This window comes from Salmo trutta, chromosome 14, assembly GCF_901001165.1.
Source record: "Salmo trutta chromosome 14, fSalTru1.1, whole genome shotgun sequence".
NCBI lineage: Eukaryota > Metazoa > Chordata > Actinopteri > Salmoniformes > Salmonidae > Salmo > Salmo trutta.
The window spans coordinates 41,565,966-41,587,797 of NC_042970.1; the positions used below are offsets into that span (position 1 = coordinate 41,565,966).

At 41.3% G+C, this 21,832-nt stretch overlaps 1 protein-coding gene across 2 annotated transcripts in view; it reads left to right on the plus strand.

The window, feature by feature from the left end:
• The window catches only part of ca16b (carbonic anhydrase XVI b), a 298,762-nt gene that overhangs the window by 202,687 nt on the left and 74,243 nt on the right, over window positions 1-21,832 (plus strand). For both annotated transcript variants that reach the window (XM_029775887.1, XM_029775888.1), the window contains exon 4: window positions 1,853-2,001. In XM_029775887.1, coding sequence (XP_029631747.1) covers window positions 1,853-2,001 — 149 coding nt within the window. The remainder of the gene's footprint in view (window positions 1-1,852; window positions 2,002-21,832) is intronic.

Consider the following 21,832-nt stretch of genomic DNA (forward strand, 5'->3'; position numbering starts at 1 on the left):
TCCGGGGTAGGCCGTCATTGTAAATAAGAATTTGTTCTTAACTGACTTGCCTAGTTAAATAAAGGTTAAATACAATCTGTCTCACTCTCTCTATACCCCTCATTCATACCGTCCATCTACCTCTCTCTCTCTCTCTCTCTCGCTCGCTCGCTCGCTCGCTCGCTCTCCCTCCCTCCCCCCGTGACACTGCTTGTTCCCCCTGCTCTGTGGTGTTTATAATCAATGTGGGTTTGTTTGTCCTCATGCTCATCCCCTCATTCCTCTCTCCTCTCCTCCTCTGTTGGATTTGTGATTAAAAGAAGCCTGGGTGTAGCTGCATTTCATCTGGAGGGCCTGGCTAGGTTAAATCCTCCCTTAAATCCTAACAGACAGGGGGATCAGGGGCCTAATCTGGCTAATGATGTCAGCTGGAGAGATGTTCAAGGGTTATGGATTCATCTAAATATGCACAGAGCACACTCACTTAGCTACCACGTCACAGACAGACAGGGGAAATGTCAGAGTTCTTCACACAATGGAGTTTCAGTGCCTCTATTCATAAAGCTTCTCTGCGTAGGAGTGTTGTTTTAGGATCCCATGTACACAATCTTTTCCATTATGATCTAAAAGGCATAACTGATCCTAGATCAGCACTTCACTATTTCTGAATACAGGCCCAGATGTTGCGTGACTCAGGCAAACTCAGCAGGACCTCAGATGTGAATAGGAGGAGGGTAGACATCCGGGAAAACACAACAAATGCAGCTTCAGTGTTTACACCACACACAGCCAAAGCCTTTACTTATGTTTACGTTTCACAACTCCAACTCCTGAAGGGGGAATTCTTCAACAAGACCAGCTTTAACTAACTTTCAAAGCAAACTGCAAAGACATGTTTTGTCTCTGAAATATGCAAGTCTTCTTGCATGAAGTCGTGAACCATTGATGCTGAGGTAATTCAACTGTGTTTGATAATGTATTTAAATTTAGAAAGCCCAGAGAAGGCTGTAGCCAGCAAGCTAGCCCAAGTCCTTTGATGGAACACAGATATCCCCTTGACTTGACAAAGCGTGTTTATTGGAGGTTGCAGGGGTTAATTGATGGCTTAAGTCTCTGGGCAAAGCTCAATTTGTCACTGTAAGTGTTCAAAGGTTTCACATTCAGCTGAGGGTTTCTAGTTCAAGAATTCGACTACAGTAACAAAGCCTTATGAAGCAATGGAGCCTATTTAACTGAGAATTAGCATGTCATCAGGGACCTTTAAGGCCAATGATGACAGCGCAGAAGAAGGCTCTTATGTGTCCAACTCCCTGAGTCCCCTAGCTTCAAATAGGCTTCAGCAGAAAAATACTTTAATTTAGAAGGAAATTAAACAGGATGTACTGGTATGCACACAAGTCAAGTCGAATATAAATTTTACATTGGTCTCGGCCATAACAGTTCTGGACAATAATCAGAATGGACTGAGGCACATTCAAAGAGAAAAGGCAAATCACAGATTGACATAAGACATTTTCCTTAACTTATCCCTCTTACTGACTGTATCTCTTCTCTGCTTTCTTTCCTTTTCTGACCCTCTACGTTTATCTGCCTTTTAACCTCTCCTCCCCATGCCCTCTATCTAAGGGAGTGGATCTCTATCTATCTATCTATCTATCTATCTATCTATCTATCTATCTATCTATCTATCTATCTATCTATCTATCTATCTATCTATCTATCTATCTATCTAGCTGATGAAGGCTATTGACAGCCAAGTTCTTTGAATTTCTGATTGAGGAAAAACAAAACATCAGCTTTTAATTGTGAGTGATAGTCACACCTATTTCTCTTCCAATACTCACTTGTATTTACTCTTTCACCCCTCTCTCAGTGGCTGTTCTGCTGAAGGATGACTATTTTGTACGGGGGGCAGGACTACCTGGACGCTTCAAGGCGGAGAAGATAGAGTTCCACTGGGGTCAGAGTAACGGATCAGCAGGGTCGGAACACAGCATCAACAGCAGGAGGTTCCCCGTGGAGGTAAGATCAGATGGGGGACAGGGGTTGTAGGGGTTAGATCATGGACACAGGACTAGGGGTGTAGGGGTTAGAGCATGGACACAGAGGCCAGGGGTTGTTTGGGTTAGATCATGGACACAGAGGGTGTTGAGGTTTGAGGCTAATACACTGATCCCAAAAGAGAAGGATGCATCGGTAGAGGCTCTGAACCTAGAGCACAGCAGATTACTGTAAGGAGCTACTACAGCGGGATGAGTATAACCATGTAGGCCTCATGCTGAGTGGATCAGTGGATGAATGTAAGGTTCTTATTTGAGAGGGAGGCAGGAAGAAAGTGACAGAAAGACAGCCGCCGATACGGTGAGAGAGCGAGACAGAGCGATATAGTGGCTGTCCTTTGCGATGCAGATAAATGCTCACCCTGATGGCAGGTGTGGGAATGTGATTAATCATTCAGACTGAGTCAGGAGGAGCCAGAAGTGGAGAGACACTTCCAGCATGTCAACTCAGTGAACGTTCCAGTACCTAAAGCACTTAGCTTTGTGGTACCATTCAGTCTACAATGTTGAAGCAGCGACCTGTTTTTTAATCCTAGGTACAATACATAGTAATGAAATGGAAGGGAGTGCACTTTGTGCTTCTTTTATATCCCCTGTCTCATGGACCTGGGAATTGTTTCCAGCTAGGTTTGTCCCTCTAGCCTAGCCATGTTCTTATAAAGCCTTCCCTCTGGCAGTCAGGGCCGTATTTATGAAGCTTCTCATATAAAACCCGCCCTTCCTTCCCTGTCTGTCTCTGTTGCCTAGCCCTCTTATACAGCTTCCCTGCCCCCCTTTCTTCCATACAGGCATGGTATGACTTCTGATTCTGAAAGCCTGTATAATTACAATCAGTCTTTTTTTCTCCTCACATCTTTCTGTGACCAACGGACCATTAAAGGCCACTAGATGGATGATATACAGACATTCTAATTGAATGCTGTGATATTAGCGGTTGTGCATATGGCTGTGTTGGATAGTGCCTGCTTTTACCCGTCATGGTGGTGGTGATTACAGCTGTATAACTCACTTTGATATCTGTCTGCGTTGTGGGTGGTTAAGGGGGAGGAAGGAAAGGCAGCAGAGGAAGAGAAAGTAAAAGATATATATGCTGTTCCTTTCTGTTAAAATGTATAGCATACATTTACTTTATGGCTCACGTGTGACAAGGAAAAAATAAGGCCCAGTGCAGTCAAAAATGTGATTTTCTGTGTTTTATATATATATTTCCACACTGAGGTTGGAATAATATTGTGAAAATTATGAAAATGCCCTTTTAGTGTAAGAAGTGTTTGAAAAGACCCCATGAAATTTCAGCCTGTTTTGGTGGGATGTAGTTTTGGTGACATCAACAGGTGGTAAATTAGTTAAGAGACCAATAAGAAAGAGTTCCAAACCTCTATGCCAACAACAGCTAGTTTTTAGTTTTTCCCTCCACACTCAGACCACTCCCAGACAGTCCTAGCAAAATTTGACAATTTTAATTAAAAACAATCACAGTAATGTACTTAATTGTTACCCAGAAATGATTTGATATTGAGATAAAAATGGCAGTATTGGACCTTTAAACTCGAGTGTCTTGAGTGTTGTTATTTGTTCTCTTTTGAAATATACATGGTGTGTGTGTGTGCATGTCTGCATTGGGAAAATATGTAGAGAGAAAGTATGACAATATAAAAAACCTGAGTGAGACCTTTTGCTGGTCCAGTACCAAGCTTCATAAAACCTGACATCCTTATGGATCATCCCCACTCACGCCTCTCTATGGCCCTGTCGCAATATACTTGTATATTTTGACTTTACCCTCATAAACTTTACATTTATCCAGTAGTTTCCATTTTTATTTGTCTTGTGTATGGGATACACATGGTATACATCGTCCAACAAAATGCTCAGTGGCGACCTGTCATTCAGGACATCAACAAAAAAGCCATGCGTTTTGAGCCCCACCTGTTTAGCATATATATATATATATGTATATGTATATATGTATATATGTATATATATATATATATATATATATATATATATGTGTATATATATATGTATGTATGTGTATATTTATTTCAGGGTTTTTCTTTATTTTTACTATTTTCTACATTGTAGAGTAATAGAGAAGACATCACAACTATGAAATAACACATATGGAATCATGTAGTAACCAAAAAAGTGTTAAACAAATGAAAATATATTTTATATTTGAGATTCTTCAACGTAGCCACCCTTTGCCTTGATGACATCTTGCACACTCTTGGCATTCTTTAAACCAGCTTCATGAGGTAGTCACCTTGAATGCATTTCAATTAACAGGTGTGCCTTTTTAAAAGTACATTTGTAGAATTTCTTGCCTTGTGTTTGAGTCAATCAGTTGTGTTGTGACAAGGTAGGGGTGGTATACAGAAGATAGCCCTATTTGGTAAAAGACCAAGTTCATATTATGGCAAGAACAGCTCAAATAAGCAAAGAGAAACGACAATCCATCATTACTTTAAGACATGAAGGTCAGTCAATCCGGAAAATTTCAAGAACTTTGAAAGTTTCTTCAAGTGCATTCACAAAAACCATCACCTCTGCTGTAGAGGATAAGTTCATTGGAGTTAACTGCACCTCCGATTGCAGCCAAAATAAATGCTTCACAGAATTCAAGTAACAGACACATTCAAGAAAATGGCGCCGACATATAGGGCAGCCGTGTTACTAGCTCCTTAGCAACTTTGCACTATTTTGTGATTTGTGTTATTTCTTACATTATTAGCCCATAATTTTTGTGTGTTATTACATACAGCTGGGAACAACTTTTGGATATTAGAGTGGTGGTAACTCACCAGCACTACGACCAGGAATAAGACTTTCCCGAATCGGATCCTTTCTTTGTATCCCCCAGGGCAATTAAACTGATTCCAGAGGCTGATCCAAAACACCGCCGGCGGAGAAGAGGTATTCGTAGTGGACTTCTAGTCTGACTCAGGAGGCACGCACACCACCCACCACTTCTGAGTATATTACTAGCTAATTTTCAGTCTCTGGATAATAAAGTTGACGAGCTCAGGGCAAGGATCTCCTTCCAGAGAGACATTAGGGATTGTAACATACTTGGTTTCACGGAAACATAGCTCTCTCAGGATATACTGTCTGAGTCTGTACAGCCAGTTGGGTTCTCAGTTCATCCCCCAGACAGGAATAAATAACTCTCCGGGAAAAAGGGCGTGGGTGTATGTTTCATGATTAACTACTCATGGTGTGATTGTAATAACATACAGAAACTCAAGTCCTTTTGTTCACCCGATCCTAGAATACCTCACAATCAAATGCCGACCGTATTACCTCACAAGAGAATTGTCTTCTGTTATAGTCACAGCCATGTATATTCCCCCTCAAGCCGATACCACAACGGTCCTCAAAGAACTTCACTGGACTTTATGCAAACTGGAAACCACATATCCTGAGTCTGCATTTATTGAGCTGGGGATTTCAACAAAGCAAATTTGAGGAAAACACTACCGAAGTTCAACACATTGACCATAGTACTCTTGATGCTAAAACACTCAACCTTGCTACTCCAACTTCCAGGATGCCTACAAGGCCCTCCGCTGCCCTCCCTTCGGCAAATCGGATCACAACTCCATTTTGCTACTTCCTTCCTATAGGCCGAAACTCAAACAGGAAGTACCCATGCTAAGGACTATTCAACGTTGGTCTGACCAATCAGAATCCACGCTTCAAGATTGTTTTGATCACGCGGACTGGGATATGTTCCGGGTAGCCTCTGAGAATACAATTTACAAATACACTGATACGATGACTGAGTTTAGGAAGTGTATAGGAGATGTTGTACCCACTGTGACTATTAAAACATACCCTAATCAGAAACCGTGGATAGATAGCAGCATTTGCACAAAACTGAAAGCACGAACCATGGCAAGGGCACTGGGAAAACCATTGAATACAAACAGTGTAGGTATTACCTCCGTAAGGCAATCAAATAGGCAAAACGTCAGTATAGAGACAAAGTAGAGTCGCAATTCAACGGCTCAGGCACGAGACGTATGTGGCAGGATCTACAGACAATCACGGACTACAAAGGAAAAAACAGCCACGTCGCGGACACCGACGTCTTGCTTCCGGACAAGCTAAACACCTTCTTCGCCCACTTTGAGGATAACACAGTGCCACCGACGTGGTGGGCCCTGCTTCTCCATGACCAACATGAGTAAGACATTTAAGCTTGTTAATCCTCGCAAGGCTGCTGGCCCAGACGGCATCTCTAGCCGCATCCTCAGAGTATGCGCAGACCAGCTGGTTGGAGTGTTTACGGACATATTCAATCTCTCCCTATCTCAGTCTTCTGTCCCCACATGCATCAATATGTACACCATTGATTTCTACAATATAGAAAATAGTACAAAATTAAGAAAAACCCTTGTATGTACACTACCGGTCCAAAGTTTTAGAACACCTACTCATTCAAGGGTTTTTCTTTATTTTTACTATTTTCTACATTGTAGAATCATAGCGAAGACATCAAAACTATGAAATAACACATATGGAATCATGTAGTAACCAAAAATATGTTAAACAAATCAAAATATATTTTATATTTGAGATTCTTCCAATAACCACCCTTTGCCTTGATGACAGCTTTGCACACACTTGGTATTTGAGATTCTTCAAATTTGTGGAATTTCTTTCCTTAATGCGTTTGAGCCTATCAATTGTGTTGTGACAAGGTAGGGGGTATACAGAAGATAGCCCTTTTTGGTAAAAGACCAAGTCCATATTATGGCAAGAACAGCTCAAATAAGCAAAGAGAAACGACAGTCCATCATAACTTTAAGACATGAAGGTCAGTCAATATGGAACATTTCAAGAACTTTGAAAGTTTCTTCAAGTGCATTCGCGAAAACCGTTAAGCGCTATGATGAAACCGGCTCTCATGAGGACCGCCACAGGAATGGAAGACCCAGAGTTACATCTACTGCAGAGGATAAGTTCATTAGAGTTACCAGCCTCAGAAATTGCAGTCCAAATAAATGCTTCACAGAGTTCAAATAACAGACACATCTCAACATCAACTGTTCAGAGGAGACTGTGTGAATCAGGCCTTCATGGTTGAATTGCTGCAAAGAAACCACTACTAAAGGACACCAATAAGAATAAGAGACTTGCTTGGGCCAAGAAACATGAGCAATGGACATTAGGCCGGTGGAAATCTGTCCTTTGGTCTGGAGTCCAAATTGGGGATTTTTGGTTCCAACCGCTGTGTCTTTTTGAGACGCCGTGTGGGTGAACGGATGAACTCCACATGTGTATTTCCGTAAAGCATGGAGGATGAGGTGTTATGGTGTGGGGGTGCTTTGCTGGTGACAGTGTCTGTGATTTATTTCAAGCAGCACAACAGTTTTCAGCTGTGCTAACATAATTGCAAATGGGTTTTCTAATAATCAATTAGCCTTTTAAAATGATAAACTTGGATTTGCTAACACAATGTGCCATTGGAACACAGTGTCACATTCGTCGTATGGAGAGTGGACCAAAATGCAGCAGGAATGTGTATGCTCATCTTCTTATTTATTAAAGAAACGAAACACTTGAACAAAACAACGACGAAAAACATTCCCGTAAGGACACATGACTATACGGAGAAACAACTACCCACAAATCCCAATGAACAAACACCCCTTTTAAATAAGACCTTCAATTAGAGGCAACGAGGAACAGCTGCCTCCAATTGAAGGTCAACCCTGCCCCAAAAACCCTGAAACACACTAAACAAACACCCCCTGCCACACCCTGACCAAACTACAATAACAAACAACCCCTTTTACTGGTCAGGATGTGACAGTACCCCCCCCCCCCCCCCCCCCCCCCCCCCCCCCCCCCCCCCCCAAGGTGCAGACCCCGAAGCACCTCAAACAAAAAAACACAAAAATAAACCCCAAAACAAAAATAATCCCAAACTAAAGGGAGGGGAGGGTAGCCACCGTCACCGATGGTTCTTGTGCTACACCCCCTCCTCCCCAATCCTCCTACAACGGAGGTGGCTCAGGCTCTTGCTTAGGTCCATAAACTAGCCTGCCCACCCCCCTTGCAAGCTCATGCCTGTATACCCCTACAGAAGTCTCTGGGCTAAGGCGCGTCGCTAGATACCTCGGGCTGAGGCACGTCGCTGGAGACCTCGGGCTGGAAGGTGACTCTGGGAGCTCCGGACTGGAGGGTGACTCTGGCTGCGCCGGTTCCGGACTGGGGGGGCGACTCTGGCTGCGCCGGTTTCGGACTGGAGGGCGACTCTGGCTGCGCCGGTTCCGGACTGGAGGGCGACTCTGGCTGCGCCGGTTCCGGACTGTGGGCCGTCGCCGGAAGCACTGGACGAGGCACTATTGCCGGAAGCACTGGACGAGGCACTGTCGCCGGAAGCTCTAGACGGGGCACTGTCGCCGGATGCTCTAGATGGGGCACTGTCGCCGGATGCTCTAGACGGGGCACTGTCGCCGGAAGCTCTAGACGGGGCACTGTCGCCGGATGCTCTAGACGGGGCACTGTCGCCGGATGCTCTAGACGGGGCACTGTCGCCGGATGCTCTAGACGGGGACTGCGCACTAAGATAAAGAGAGAAGCAAGGAGTGAGCCTACAGAGAGGAACGAAGCTCCCGGAGGCATGGAGCCAAATATAAGAAGGACTGAGCCAACCTGAAGTTATTTTGTTGTTATGTTTATTTTGTTGACTAGTAAAGTTGTGTTTTCTGACTAGAACCTCCCTACCTCTGTGTACATCTCTGCACGCTCAACCCAACACCCCACGGTTTATCACATATGGTGGAGAATGTGGGCAACTTTGGGTAGCTTTGGGAGCCATGGGGTCGAGCGTACAGAGATTACCATGGAGGAACTGGTTGCTCAATTAATCCTCAGCCAGCAGAAGCAGCAGACTATCCAGGAGCTAGCGCTGGAGGAGCAGCGCCAACAAAACCTCAGACTGGTAGCGGAGGTAGCCCAGCTGAAGGGTGATATGGCTCAGGAGTCTAGCCCAAATCAGTTCCTGGTCAAGCTAATGGAGAAATATGACATGGAGATGTATTTGTGTACCTTTGAGAGGATGGCGCAGAGGGAAGGATGGCCCAAGCCTAAGTGGGCCAGCCTTTTGGCACCCTACCTCTCCGGGAAGGCCCAGAATGCCTACTTCGACTTGAACACCGAACAGGCAGCGAACTATGAGGGACTCAAACGTGAGATCCTGAGCCGGTAAGGATTCAGCCTCACACGCCATGCACTACTGGTCCAAGACTGGGCCTTTGACTCCAGAACAACCAGAGCCTGGAGGAATTGCTGACCGCGGTGGAAACCCACCAGAACACCCAGGACCTGCTAAAAGAGGCCTGGGCTGAGAAGGCGGACGCAGAGAGGGGGAAGAAAAGTCTCATTGTCCATCTCTGCACGCTCAACCCCAAACCCCACGGTTTACCAAAACCCCTAGATATAGCATAGTAGTATGTCTTACTCCTGTCTATCACTTGAGAACAGAACTTCAGACAGTTATCTTGTTTATTGTTATTTTTCTCAGAAAAGGGGTTGCTGTTCGCATGTCCTCCATCTTATCAAGTGTGTTCACTCACCGGCTTCCCTCTGAGCTATAGACTGGTGGAGTCTCCCCAACACAATGTCTGAGGAAAACCCAAATTAATAGAATGGCTTTGGAGGAAATGGAGTGAGTGTGCGATTCATTCCACTGTTGTGCCCCATTGGACACGGAACAAAGAAACAAAGAACCCAGCTAAAATTAAGTCTAAACAAACAGTATGTTTGAATGTTAGAGCTCTGAAGGGCCTGTGTGGGGGGGGGGGGGGGGGGTGGAATGTTAGAGCTCTGAAGGGGTCTCATGGGTCTGGGTGATTTGTGTATGTGCTAAACACAGCTTCTGCCTCTGTATCTTGTACTTCGCAATGCAACAACCCAGAAGATACAGTTGTGTATGAGGATTTAACTTCAAAGTCTGTCCTCGATGTACTGTAGCTATGTTCTATCTGGGCAGAGCGGGCGGATAACTTTGAAGTGAGTGTATTTTCAGACTGAGTTCAATCAGTGTCTTATTGGAAGGATGAATGATAAACGGATCGGAAAGGGAAGGGTGGATGACCTCTCATCCTGTGTGTGTGTGTGTGTGTGTGTGTGACTTGTCTTCCTCCAGAAGTTGTACTGTTTCGCATGGAGCACTTAGCCCAGATGGGGCTGGCTGGGGTTTTGGCAGCAGGGATTTGAGGTCCTGTTTAGCATGCAGCACTCAGCCCAGATAGGGCTGGCTGGGGTTCAGGCAGCAGGGATTGAGATGCAGTAAGTGACACCATAGGGAAATGACCCCTGACCTCAGAGATTGGCACACCGAGAGGCAGTGAGGAAGTGCAATAGCAGTGTAATAAAGAGGAGGGAACTACCTGCGGAAGTGTCACTACCTGCGGAAGCATGACGATGTACACGCAGGTACTCAAATTCATGCCAACATGCATGCACACACACACACAATTCACTGAAGTGAATTCAGTAGGAAAGCATTACTTTTTCCTAGAACTGTTACAAAACCGCAAGACTCCTGTTACTCTCTATGAAGCACTCAAGATTGTCATGTTATGAATGTACATTTTATTTTAAAATGTATCCAGTCTAAAAGCTTTGGGTCATTTAGTGTTTGACAGTCAAATGGCATATTTTGTCATGTTTATTTTAACTGCACATTTTTCATGTTTGAGAATGGATATAGAGTGGTTGAATCGAGTCTAACAGTGGGGAATCGTGGCCTTCTAGATTTGTAAGAAATGTCTTTTGTTTTTATGAAATGGTCTATTTCATCTTTTTTATATTTTTTATGAAATTCTGATTTCATCTCTTCAGTTTGTGTTGGAAAGAGAAGGGTAATACTTAAGAAAATCTGTATTTTTCTTTGGTGGTCTCTGGGTAGTTGTCCCACGCTAGTACGTAGATGTGTTGTAGTAGTGTGACAATAGTGATGGTGGTAGTGAGCGTAGGTTGATGCATAATGTATAATTCTTGTGAAATTCATATCTATAGGCTACATTGAGATTTTTATGACATTATATTTTATCTGCCGTTAGTTCATAAGCCTAAGCTTTAGGGCCTAACTGTACTCGTGCCAAATACACACCAATTGCCAAACGCTTTTGGGAACTTGTGCAGAAAAGGTTAACGTCGATCCACTGGAGCAAAAAGGACAATGTCACCCATGTGTAAGACAGCGTATTCCAGTTCCTGCCAATATCCAGCAACTTCGCACAGCCATTAAAGAGGTGTGGGACAACATTCCACAGTCAGCAATCAACTGCCTGACCAACTCTGTGCTAAGGAGATGTTCCACACTGCATGAGGCAAAGCGTGGTCTCACCAGATACTGACTGGTTTTCTGATCCACGCCCGAAGCTTTTTTTCTAAGGTATTTGCAGTGGCGATTTTAGCATGTACATTTTGGTGGGGGGGGGAAAGTGGGATGCATGCCAGCAAAGCCACTACACAATGCACCACTAAACAATACATTAATTGCACTATAACAGTGACAAATGGTGCCCACAAACAGCCTACATAAAGCTGTCCCAACAGCAGTCACAACATTTTACCACTGCTACACCTGGCTATCAGTGGAGCCTTGTCTGACAACTAAACAGTTCATTCAGCCTCATTTACTGCCTTTAAAAAAAACATAGCTGATATGTTTAAACGCATGTGGTTGAGATGTACAAACTATGGCATAGGGGGGTGACAAGCGGATAAGAGACAATACGTAATTTCAATTAAGACATTAATGAGCGAGCTAGGATAGATGTAGTCAATATAACATTTTCTTTTGCACTTTTTTAATGTACAGTGACAGAATTCAGAACATGGGCCGTTCTTACAGTGTTCTCCCTGTATACCAAGTCAGAACCGTAGGATAAATAAAGGAGGCATATAAGCAGACAATGAAAACTCTTACTATTTTAGATGATGACATTTTCAAAAATATGTTATAGGCTACATGTGCAGCACCATCGAGTCAGAACAGTAACGTTAGGTGAAATTAAGAGGTGAAAATAGACCAAATTATTAGGGTGAGGCACATGGCTACTATCATCTTACTACACAACATTCACATAGTATTACTTTCTTAGCTACAGTATACATATCTCCCTGGCATATTACATCATTTATGCAGCAGCATACAATACAACATACAACCTTGTTGTGCTGTGCTCACTTGAACAGGATGTTGGCACGGCGGTCCTTCCTGGGCAAATTTCGTCATGAAAGTCTGGCATTATCTGGATTTGGATTCTCTGGATTCAAAACAACTGGGATCTCTGGAAAAAACAAGGTCAAATCATGATGACGTCGGATTTACAATTCTGAGTTGGGTGACTGTTCAAAACGTATTTTCCCAGTCGGAGCTCATTTATTCCCAATTTCCCAGTTGTCTTGAACTCATTGAAGTCAAGTTTTTGCTGTTCCCGAGTTAACAGTTGGTTTGAGCGTGGCACAAATCATGCTTCATTGACAGCATGGCCAATGTTGAATGTTTATAATTTTAAACTTCGAAAAGAGCCCCTTAATTACAGATTTGGGGCCACACAGCCACTCCACTGAATAGCAGGCTAGTGATTGCTTTGCAATGCTTGCAGTTAGCCACTGTCACTGATTCCTTCCAAACCACTCCTTGTTGAATTTGCGATTTCAACTTGTTGTGTAATGTTTATATTCAATGGCAGATGAGCATGTCCAATGGCCGATGATCAATACGGTTTATCTCTAATTTCTCTTCATTATTTATCTTCATATGACAAGGATTAAAAAGGATTTGCCAGTAGATTATCGACTTCATTCATGATGATGATGATGACTGCTAGCTAAGATTTTGAAAGTATGATGTTGACCTTATCAGTCCAATCAAAGCTACTGTACATATAATGTGATTGGATGTCATTTCTTTCTGTGGCCAATGACCTTAAGCCTTCTTGGATGGGTACTTCTAATGTAACTTTATGGCAGCAAGGCGGTACTGAGACAGGTAATGGCGGACTGAACGTAGTTATGTAGAGCACCTCAAGATATAAATGTTATATTCAATATAGGCAAGTTAGACTAAATATTAGTACTGCACAATCTGGTGGGTGATAACCTTGAATCTGGATAATAACACAAAACAAATCTGAAGACATTTATCGACAAATATTACAAAAACAAGCAACACCCAAACATAATGGAGAGTAAGACAGGGGAACCAATTTCAAAACGAAAACTTGACTCTTCTACAGACACAGACGATTTAATATTTTCACCACCGGGAATGGTAAAGGTCGAAACCGATCTGTTAAAATCAATAAATGAAAAACTGGGTATACTTGAATTAGTCAGTAAGGATATAAAAGAGTTGAAGGCAAGCCTCGAGATGAGTGATGAAAAAGCTGCGACATTGGAGAAGGAAACACAAGCTAAAAGGGACAGTCAATAAGATTGAAGCCGAAGTGAATGAACTTAAAAAGGAGAACACCGTTCTGAGAGAAGCCTTACTTGACATACAGACTAGATCCATGAGAGAGAATATGGTACTTACAGGTATCCAAGAGAAAGAAGGACAATTTCCTGAATCTGGAGTTAGAGTTCCTCCTTACAGCGCTTCAGATTCCACGCGACGCTATCGACAAAATCCAACTTGAACGTGTACACCGTTTCGGACAGAGAGGGCAAAGGTATGACCGCCCAATCATTGCCAAATTTGCTTCCTTTAAAGATAAAATAATGGTTAAAATCCTGGGTAAAAGACTTGCTGGGACCAAAATTGGCATGAATGACCAGTTCCGGCGTAAAGTTCTGTATCCAATTTTAAAGGAAAATAAATTAAAAGGGAAACGAGTAGCTCTCGCCGTCGATAAATTATATCTTGATAACCAGTTCTTCAAAGACACAAAGACTACTCCATAATTATTTAAAAAAATTACAAAGTTCTTATAGATGAGGAAAATAATGAAACACAATTCTAGCCCGGTTATGGATTGTAACAATACAATAAAAAATGTTGCTTTTCTATATATCTTCAAACATAACTAATTGGAACACACAAGCACTAATTCAACATGGTGAAGATAAAAACTCAGTAAACAGAAGGCACAGTATGTGTGGATGGTCTGGTGTATGTTTATTTTTTTTGTTATTTTTTTTGGTTATGTTTGGGAAAGTGGCGTTGAGTGAGAAATGAAATGGTTGCATATCCCAGAACCAATGTATTGCTGTGAGCGGGGGTGTGAGAGAGCTTTCAATGTTGTTCAGATGATGGATATACTTTTTATAATGAATTGGACGTCTTATTTATTTTATTTATTGTCCTATCATGATGGAACTGTTTTAAAATAAATTATACATTTAATTTATTTATTGTCCTATCATGGGGAACTAAATTTTTTAAATAAATTATATATCTAATTTATTTATTTATGATTCTATATTGATGGAACGGTCCACAACCCTATACCCTAGACACCCACCTGAAAGACCCAGATACTAAGGAGAAGTCCCTAACTGTTTTATGGGCCTGCTGTAAGCGGTCTGTATGCAGACAAAATGCGGTCAGAGACCTAGAGCAGGACTGCCCCCTCAAGATTCTGAGCCCGCTTGGCAGGGTTGATCCTGCAAAGCCAAAGCCCCCTAAAGGGAGAGCATACTACACAAGGAAATTCTCAAAGCTGCTAATGAGAACTTTGATGACCTTGTACCTAGGCGGTGGGGATTCCGGTGGGATTTCCCCACCCAGGCAGTGGCAGGGTCTTGCAGGCCTTCTCATACAGCTGCAATGGTATATGCATTTATAAATCAAAACCTTTCTTGAGTTGGGCTCTGGGATGGTGCAACTGTTGAGAATGTGAGCCTATGGTTGTGTGGGGGGAAAGGGTTGAGTGTGTATGAGTGTGTGGGTGTACGTGCGTATCCCACAACTGTTGCGAAGGAGTAAAAGATGTTAGGGACAATAGAGGATGATTCACAACAATTGTTTGCTAATATAATAATTGCTTGAAATAATGTAATTTTGGAAATGGCGAGACTGGTGAGTGGTAAAATCCTTTTCATAAATTGCCTACATTACTACAAATATTAATAGCTAATTATGGAAAATAAGAAACAGGATTCTTAAAATAAATGTATATATTTTTTTGATGGCTATGTATAATACAAATCGAGGTGAGGGAGATGGAAATGCATTTGGCAGTTGATCTACTTCTGTTCTGTAAATGGCACTGTGTGCTCTTTTCGAAGAATGGATCCCAGTCTTTTCAGGGATATGGGATACGGGGGGTCGGGGGTGGTCTGCCAGGCATTGGGATGACAACCCAACTCGGGATGAGGAGGGCTTTTAGCGGGTGGAATAGTGGGGACCAATTGGAGGTTTACTTAGTAGCAATGCAAATATCAGGCTACAGCTATAGAGACACTCAATCATCATGTTACTTTTTAATGGTATGTTTACAAATGTATATTTTGATAATTAGAATTGAAAGTTGTGTCTCATTATGGTAAGTGGTGAAATAAGTATAGCCAGTTACAATTGTAATGGCCTAGCAGATAATAAGAAAAGACGATCAGTATTTACCTGCCAAAAAGAGGTGGAATATAATATATATTGTTTACAGGAAACTCATTCAACAATTTTAGATTAAGTTTTGTGGAAAAAGGACAGTAATTTTGATACAAATGTGCGAATTGTCCTAACAGATCATCAAGGTAGATGGATTATTTTAAATATGTTATTGGACAATAAACAGATATGGCTTATTAACCTATATGGTCCAAATAATGATGATCCAAGCTTCTTTGAAAATATATATAAGAATTTATCAACTCTACAAGCAACACTAGACTATTATTATGGTGGGAGATTTTAATACTGTCTTAAATACCTCTATGGACAGGAAAGGAAATCTCACTACAAACTATCACCCTCAGGCACTTAAGGAAATCCTGAATGTCATGGATATATTGGAATTAGTGGATATATGGAGGCTTAAATACCCTAACCTAGTGAGATATACATGGCGGAGGCTTAATCAAGCTAATTGTCTTGACTACTTTCTTATGCCATTCTCTCTGGCACCAAAAGTTTAAAAAGTGTTGATAGGGGACAGAATGCGGTCGGATCATCACATAATTGGCATATATATTACTCTTACAGAATTTCCACGTGGATGAGGGTATTGGAAATGTAATCAAAGCATACTAGGTGATACGTTGTTTAGAACTAGGACAGAAGAATTTATAACTGACTTTTTCAGACATAACATAGGTACAGCAGATCCCCTTATTGTATGGGACACTTTTAAGTGTGCCTTTAGAGGCCATGCAATTCAGTACTCATCTATAAAACAAAAGCAATTTAGATCAAAAGAGTCCATATTAACAAAGGACATTGAAGGACTGACAGTACAGTTAGATAGCAATAAAAACTGTACCATAGAGGCACAGAATAAGTTAGAGGAAAAACAAAAATAAATGGAGGAACTTATTCAAGAAAGATCCAGTGTAATATATTATAATAAATAAAGCGAACTGGATGGAATATGGGGAAAAATGCACCAAATTATTTTTCAATCTTCAATATAGAAATGCTACCAACAAAAATGTATTAAAACTTGTTACAAATGGAGTCACGCATGATTCACCGAATGATGTTTTGAAAGAGGAAGTAAAGTACTTTAAGAATTTGTTTTCGTTTCAGCCTCCTCCATCTCCACTAACTGAAACTAATTGTATGGATTTTTTTCGTAATAATAATGTAAAATTAACATCTGTTCTGAAAGACTCATGTGAAGGCCAAATTACAGAGGAGGAACTTCTTGATGCAATTGGGGCCTTTAAGTCCGGGAAAACTCCAGGGCTGGATAGCATACCAGTGGAAGTATACAAAACTTTTTGGATATACTCAGAGGACCATTATTAGCATGTTTTAACCACTCCTATATAAATGGTAGATTATCAGATACTCAACAAGAAGGTCTGATTTCATTATTACTGAAACAGGACCCAAGTGGTGTATATATAAAGATCCAGTCCATTTAAAAAAATTGAGACCTCTTACACTTCAGTGTTGTGATGCAAAAATCCTAGCAAAATGCTTGGCGCATAGAATTTAAAAAGTATTGTCAGATATTATTCATCCTAATCAGACAGGTTTTTTACATGGACGATACATTGGAGATAATATAATACAAGTACTGGAAACAATAGAATACTATGAAATATTGGGGACAGCATGCCTGGTTTTCATAGCTGATTTTGAAAAGTATTTTGATAAAGTACGACTGGAGTTTATATATAAATGCCTAGAATATTTCAATTTTGGGCAATCTCTTATAAAATGGGTTAAAAATATGTATAGTAACCCTAGGTGTAAAATAGTAAATAATGGCTACATCTCAGAAAGTTTTAAACTATCTAGAGGAGTAAAACAAGGTTGTCCACTATCGGCATATCTTTTTTTATTTTTGTTATCAAAATGTTAGCTGTTAAAATTAGATCAAACAATAATATTAAGGGATTAGAAATCCGTGGCTAACAAACTAAGGTGTCATTGTATGCTGATGATTCATGTTTTCTTTTAAACCCACGATTAGAATCTCTCCACGGCCTCATAGAGGATCTAGATACTTTTGCTATCCTCTCTGGATTAAAACGAAATTATGATAAGTATTACGTATTGGATCACAGAAAAATGCTAATTTTACATTACCATGTAGTTTACCAATTAAATGGTCTGACGGAGATGTGGACATACTCGGTATATATTTGAGATTTTTCAAAGTAGCTACTTCAACGTGAGATTCTTCAACGTAGCCACGCTTTGCCTTGATGACAGCTTTGCACACTTTTGGCATTCTCTCAACCAGCTTCATGAGGTAGTCACCTGGAATCCATTTCAATTAACAGTTGTGCCTTGTTAATTTGTGGAATTTATTTTCGAAATGCGTTTGAGCCAGTCAGTTGTGTTGTGACAAGGTAGGGGTGCTATACAGAAGATTGGCAAAAGACCAAGTCCATATTATGGCAAGAATAGCTCAAATAAGCAAAGAGAAACCACAGTCATCATTACTTTAAGACATAAAGGTCAGTCAATCCGTAAAATGTTAAGAATTTTGAAAGTTTCTTCAAGTGTAGTTGCAAAAACCATCAATCGCTGTGATGAAACTGTCTCTTGTGAGGACCGCCACAGGAAAGGAAGACCCAGAGTTACCTCTGCTGCAGAGGATAAGTTCATTAGAGTTAACTGCACCAAATAAATGCTTCACAGAGTTCAAGTAACAGACACGTCTCAACATCATCTGTTCAGAGGCCACTGCGTGAATCAGGCCTTCATGGCTGAATTGCTCCGAAGAAACCAATACTAAAGGACACCAATAATAAGAAGAGACTTGCTTGAGCTAAGAAACAAGGGCAATGGACATTAGACCGGTTGAAATATGTCCTTTGGTCTGAGTCTAAATTTTAGATTTTTGGTTCCAACCGCTGTGTCTTTGTGAGATGCAGAGTAGGTGAACGGATTACCTTCGCATGTGTGGTTCCCACCGTGAAGCATGGAGGAGGTGGTGTGATGATGTGGGGCTGCTTTGCTGCTGACACTGTTGGTGATTTATTTAGAATTCAAGGCACACTTAACCGGCATGGCTACGACAGCATTATGCAGCGATACACCATCTAATCTGGTTTGCGCGTAGTGGGACTATCATTTGTTTTCCAACAGCACAATGACCCAACACACACCTCCAGGCTGTGTTAGGGCTCTTTGACCAAGGAGAGTGATGGGAGTGCTGCATCAGATGACCTGGCCTCCACAATCACCCGACCTCCACCCAATTGAGATGGTTTGGGATGAGTTGGACTGCAGTGTGAAGGAAAAGCAGCCAACAAGTGCTCAGTATATGTGGAAACTCCTTCAAGACTGTTGGAAAAGCATTCCTCATGAAGCTGGTTGAGATAGTGCCAAGAGTGTGTAAAGCTGTTATCCAGGCTCTGTCGCAGCCAGCCGCAACCGGGAGACTCATGGGGCGGCGCACAATTTGCACAGCGTCATCCGGGAAAGGTTTGGCCGGCAGGGATATCCTTGTCCCATCGTGCACTAGCGACACCTGTGGCGGTCTGGGCGCAGTGCGTACTGACATGGTCGCCAGGTGTCCGGTGTTTCCTCCGACCCATTGGTGCGGCTGGCTTCCGGGTTAAGTGGGCATTTTGTCAAGAAGCAATGCGGCTTGGCTGGGTTGTTTTTTTCGGAGGACGCACGGCTCTCAACCTTCGCCTCTCCCGAGTCTGTACGGTAGTTTCAGCGATGAGACAAGACTGTAACTACCAATTGGATACCACGAAATTTGGGAGAAAAAGGGGTAAAAAAACCCCAAAAAGCTGTCAAAGGGTGGCTACTTTGAAGAATCTAAAATATATTTAGATATTTTTTAACACTTTTTGGTTTACCTCATGATTCAATATGTGTTATTTCATAGTTTTGATGTTTTCACTATAATGTAGATAGTAAAAATAAAGAAAAGGTTGCGAGCTTGCACCGCGGGACTTAGAGGTACCCAGCGTCACGGCTTCATTGCTCCAAACCACCACAAGGGGGAGTTAGAGCACTCATTATGCATTTGGGTCCCAAGGTTTTTATATGACCAATCGTATCGAGTTGTTCCAATGACGAATTTTGACACGAGCCACCCGTCCCTGGGTGAAGATGGCTGACAAAATGTACAATTGAGACGAATATGTTTGTTTATGTAGAGACAAACATTTGTGCATATTCTTTTGTCATGAAGTTAATTTAAGAAAATCGCTATTTAGCAAGTTATCTGACTAGCTAACATTAGCCAGCTAGCTAGTGTTGCTTCCATCCCTCTCCTCACCCCTACCTGGGCTTGAACCAGGGACCCTCTGCACACATCAACAACAGCCACCATAGTAGCATCGTTACCTATTGCTCCACATAAGCTGCAGCCCTTGCAGAGCAAGGGGAACAACTACTTCAAGGTCTCAGAGCGAGTGATGTCACCGATTGAAAAGCTATTAGCGCGCACCCTGCTAACTAGCTAGCCATTTCACACCGGTTACACCCGACTTGAAAAAAACAAAAATATACACAGTGAGATATTTGCCGAAATAGACCGGCATGCCTCTCCATAGGAAAACAATGGGGGGAGCTCAGCGTTCCAAGGGCAAAACGTTTTTTGTGGCTAGCATTTGAAGACAACCGAGCCACCTGCCCAGGCTTACATAATTAGAAAGAGGATATTCTCATGATTAAAATGGCGTCCAACTTGAAAAAAATTTAAATACCCACATTGCGATATATTGGGCGAAATAGACAGACATGCCTATATTTCCCCCATAGGAAACAATGGGAAGAACGCAGAGTTTCAATATTATTTTTGTTGTGGAAGAGGGACAAGGTAGGGAACTTGTTTGTCTGCCATATTTTAAAGATACAAATTGTCTGAAAAGAATTGTCATAAAGGTTGCAAAATAAATGGGAAGAGATTTTCGATTTACTGATTCCATGGCACATGGTTTATGTACTGATACAAAAAACAACACTTGATTCAACACTGAGTTTTCCAATTCAAATTATTATAATAAATTCTTGCCACCTACAGAATGGTGTATATATATATATATATATATATATATATATATATATATATATATATATATATATATATATATATATATATATATATATATGGGGCAAACAACAATCTCAGCTCTGTAGATTTTGCTGCAAAGAGACAGAATCACTAGATCATTTATTATGGTATTTCCTCTATGTAGCTTGTTTCTGGTCACAGGTTCAGGAATAGTTAAAAAAAGTCACAACATTCACTTAAAATTAACCTTACAAAAAGCAGTGTTGGGCGATTTTGGAAAGCCATAGTCAGTCAATAAATAATATAACACTTGTAGGAAAGGTTTTCATCTTTAGTTCACAATCTGTGGATATTATAAGATTAGAAAGGTTCAAAATGTATGTAAAACATCGCAGTGCAATTGAAAAATATATGGAACATTGAAACCAAACGAGGGTGGTCTATGGTTATACAGTAGGTGGGATGGGCTGAGAGTGGCTGAGGGGTGGTATTAAACAGTATGTATTATTGTTATGTGATTGCTGTATCTAAAAGTACCTTATATGCAAAATGTGTTTTTAAAATGTATATGTAAAATGTATGTATATGAAGCAGAAAAGCTGTAAAAAAAAGCAAAAAAGATCTGTCCTCCTAAGAGGTGGTGGATGGGTTAATAATAATAAAAACAAATAAAAATAAAAAACTATCGTTGACTGAGAGCCTTCCTGTTGGTTGTTTGATCAATTAGGACTGTTAAGTTCCCAAATGTAAGATGATTCCTGTGGTATTTACATGTCTGCAGAAAACCATTCAGATGTAACGTTATTTTATGGCTTTTGCGACTGCTTTGATAATAATCTATATTCGGCTGTTGCCTGTAAACACACAGTTCAGTTCAAAGTGAATGGCACAGGCCCATATGTGGTAATGGCCTATTTTCATATAGGCCTACTGCAGCTCTGATTGGTTATGGTGCACCGGTCTGTGTAGAGTCTGGGCCTGGACAAGACTGAAACATTTTTATTTGTTTTTATTTACTGCAGTGTCTATTAATTGCCCAAAAGCACGGTCTCTTTTCCACTCTGATATTGAATTTTCACAAATATCAGACTATACGTCATTCCCAAATATTGTGAAAAATGTGAGAAGTGACCATATCTGAGCTCTCATGTTAGATCATTTAAAAAATAA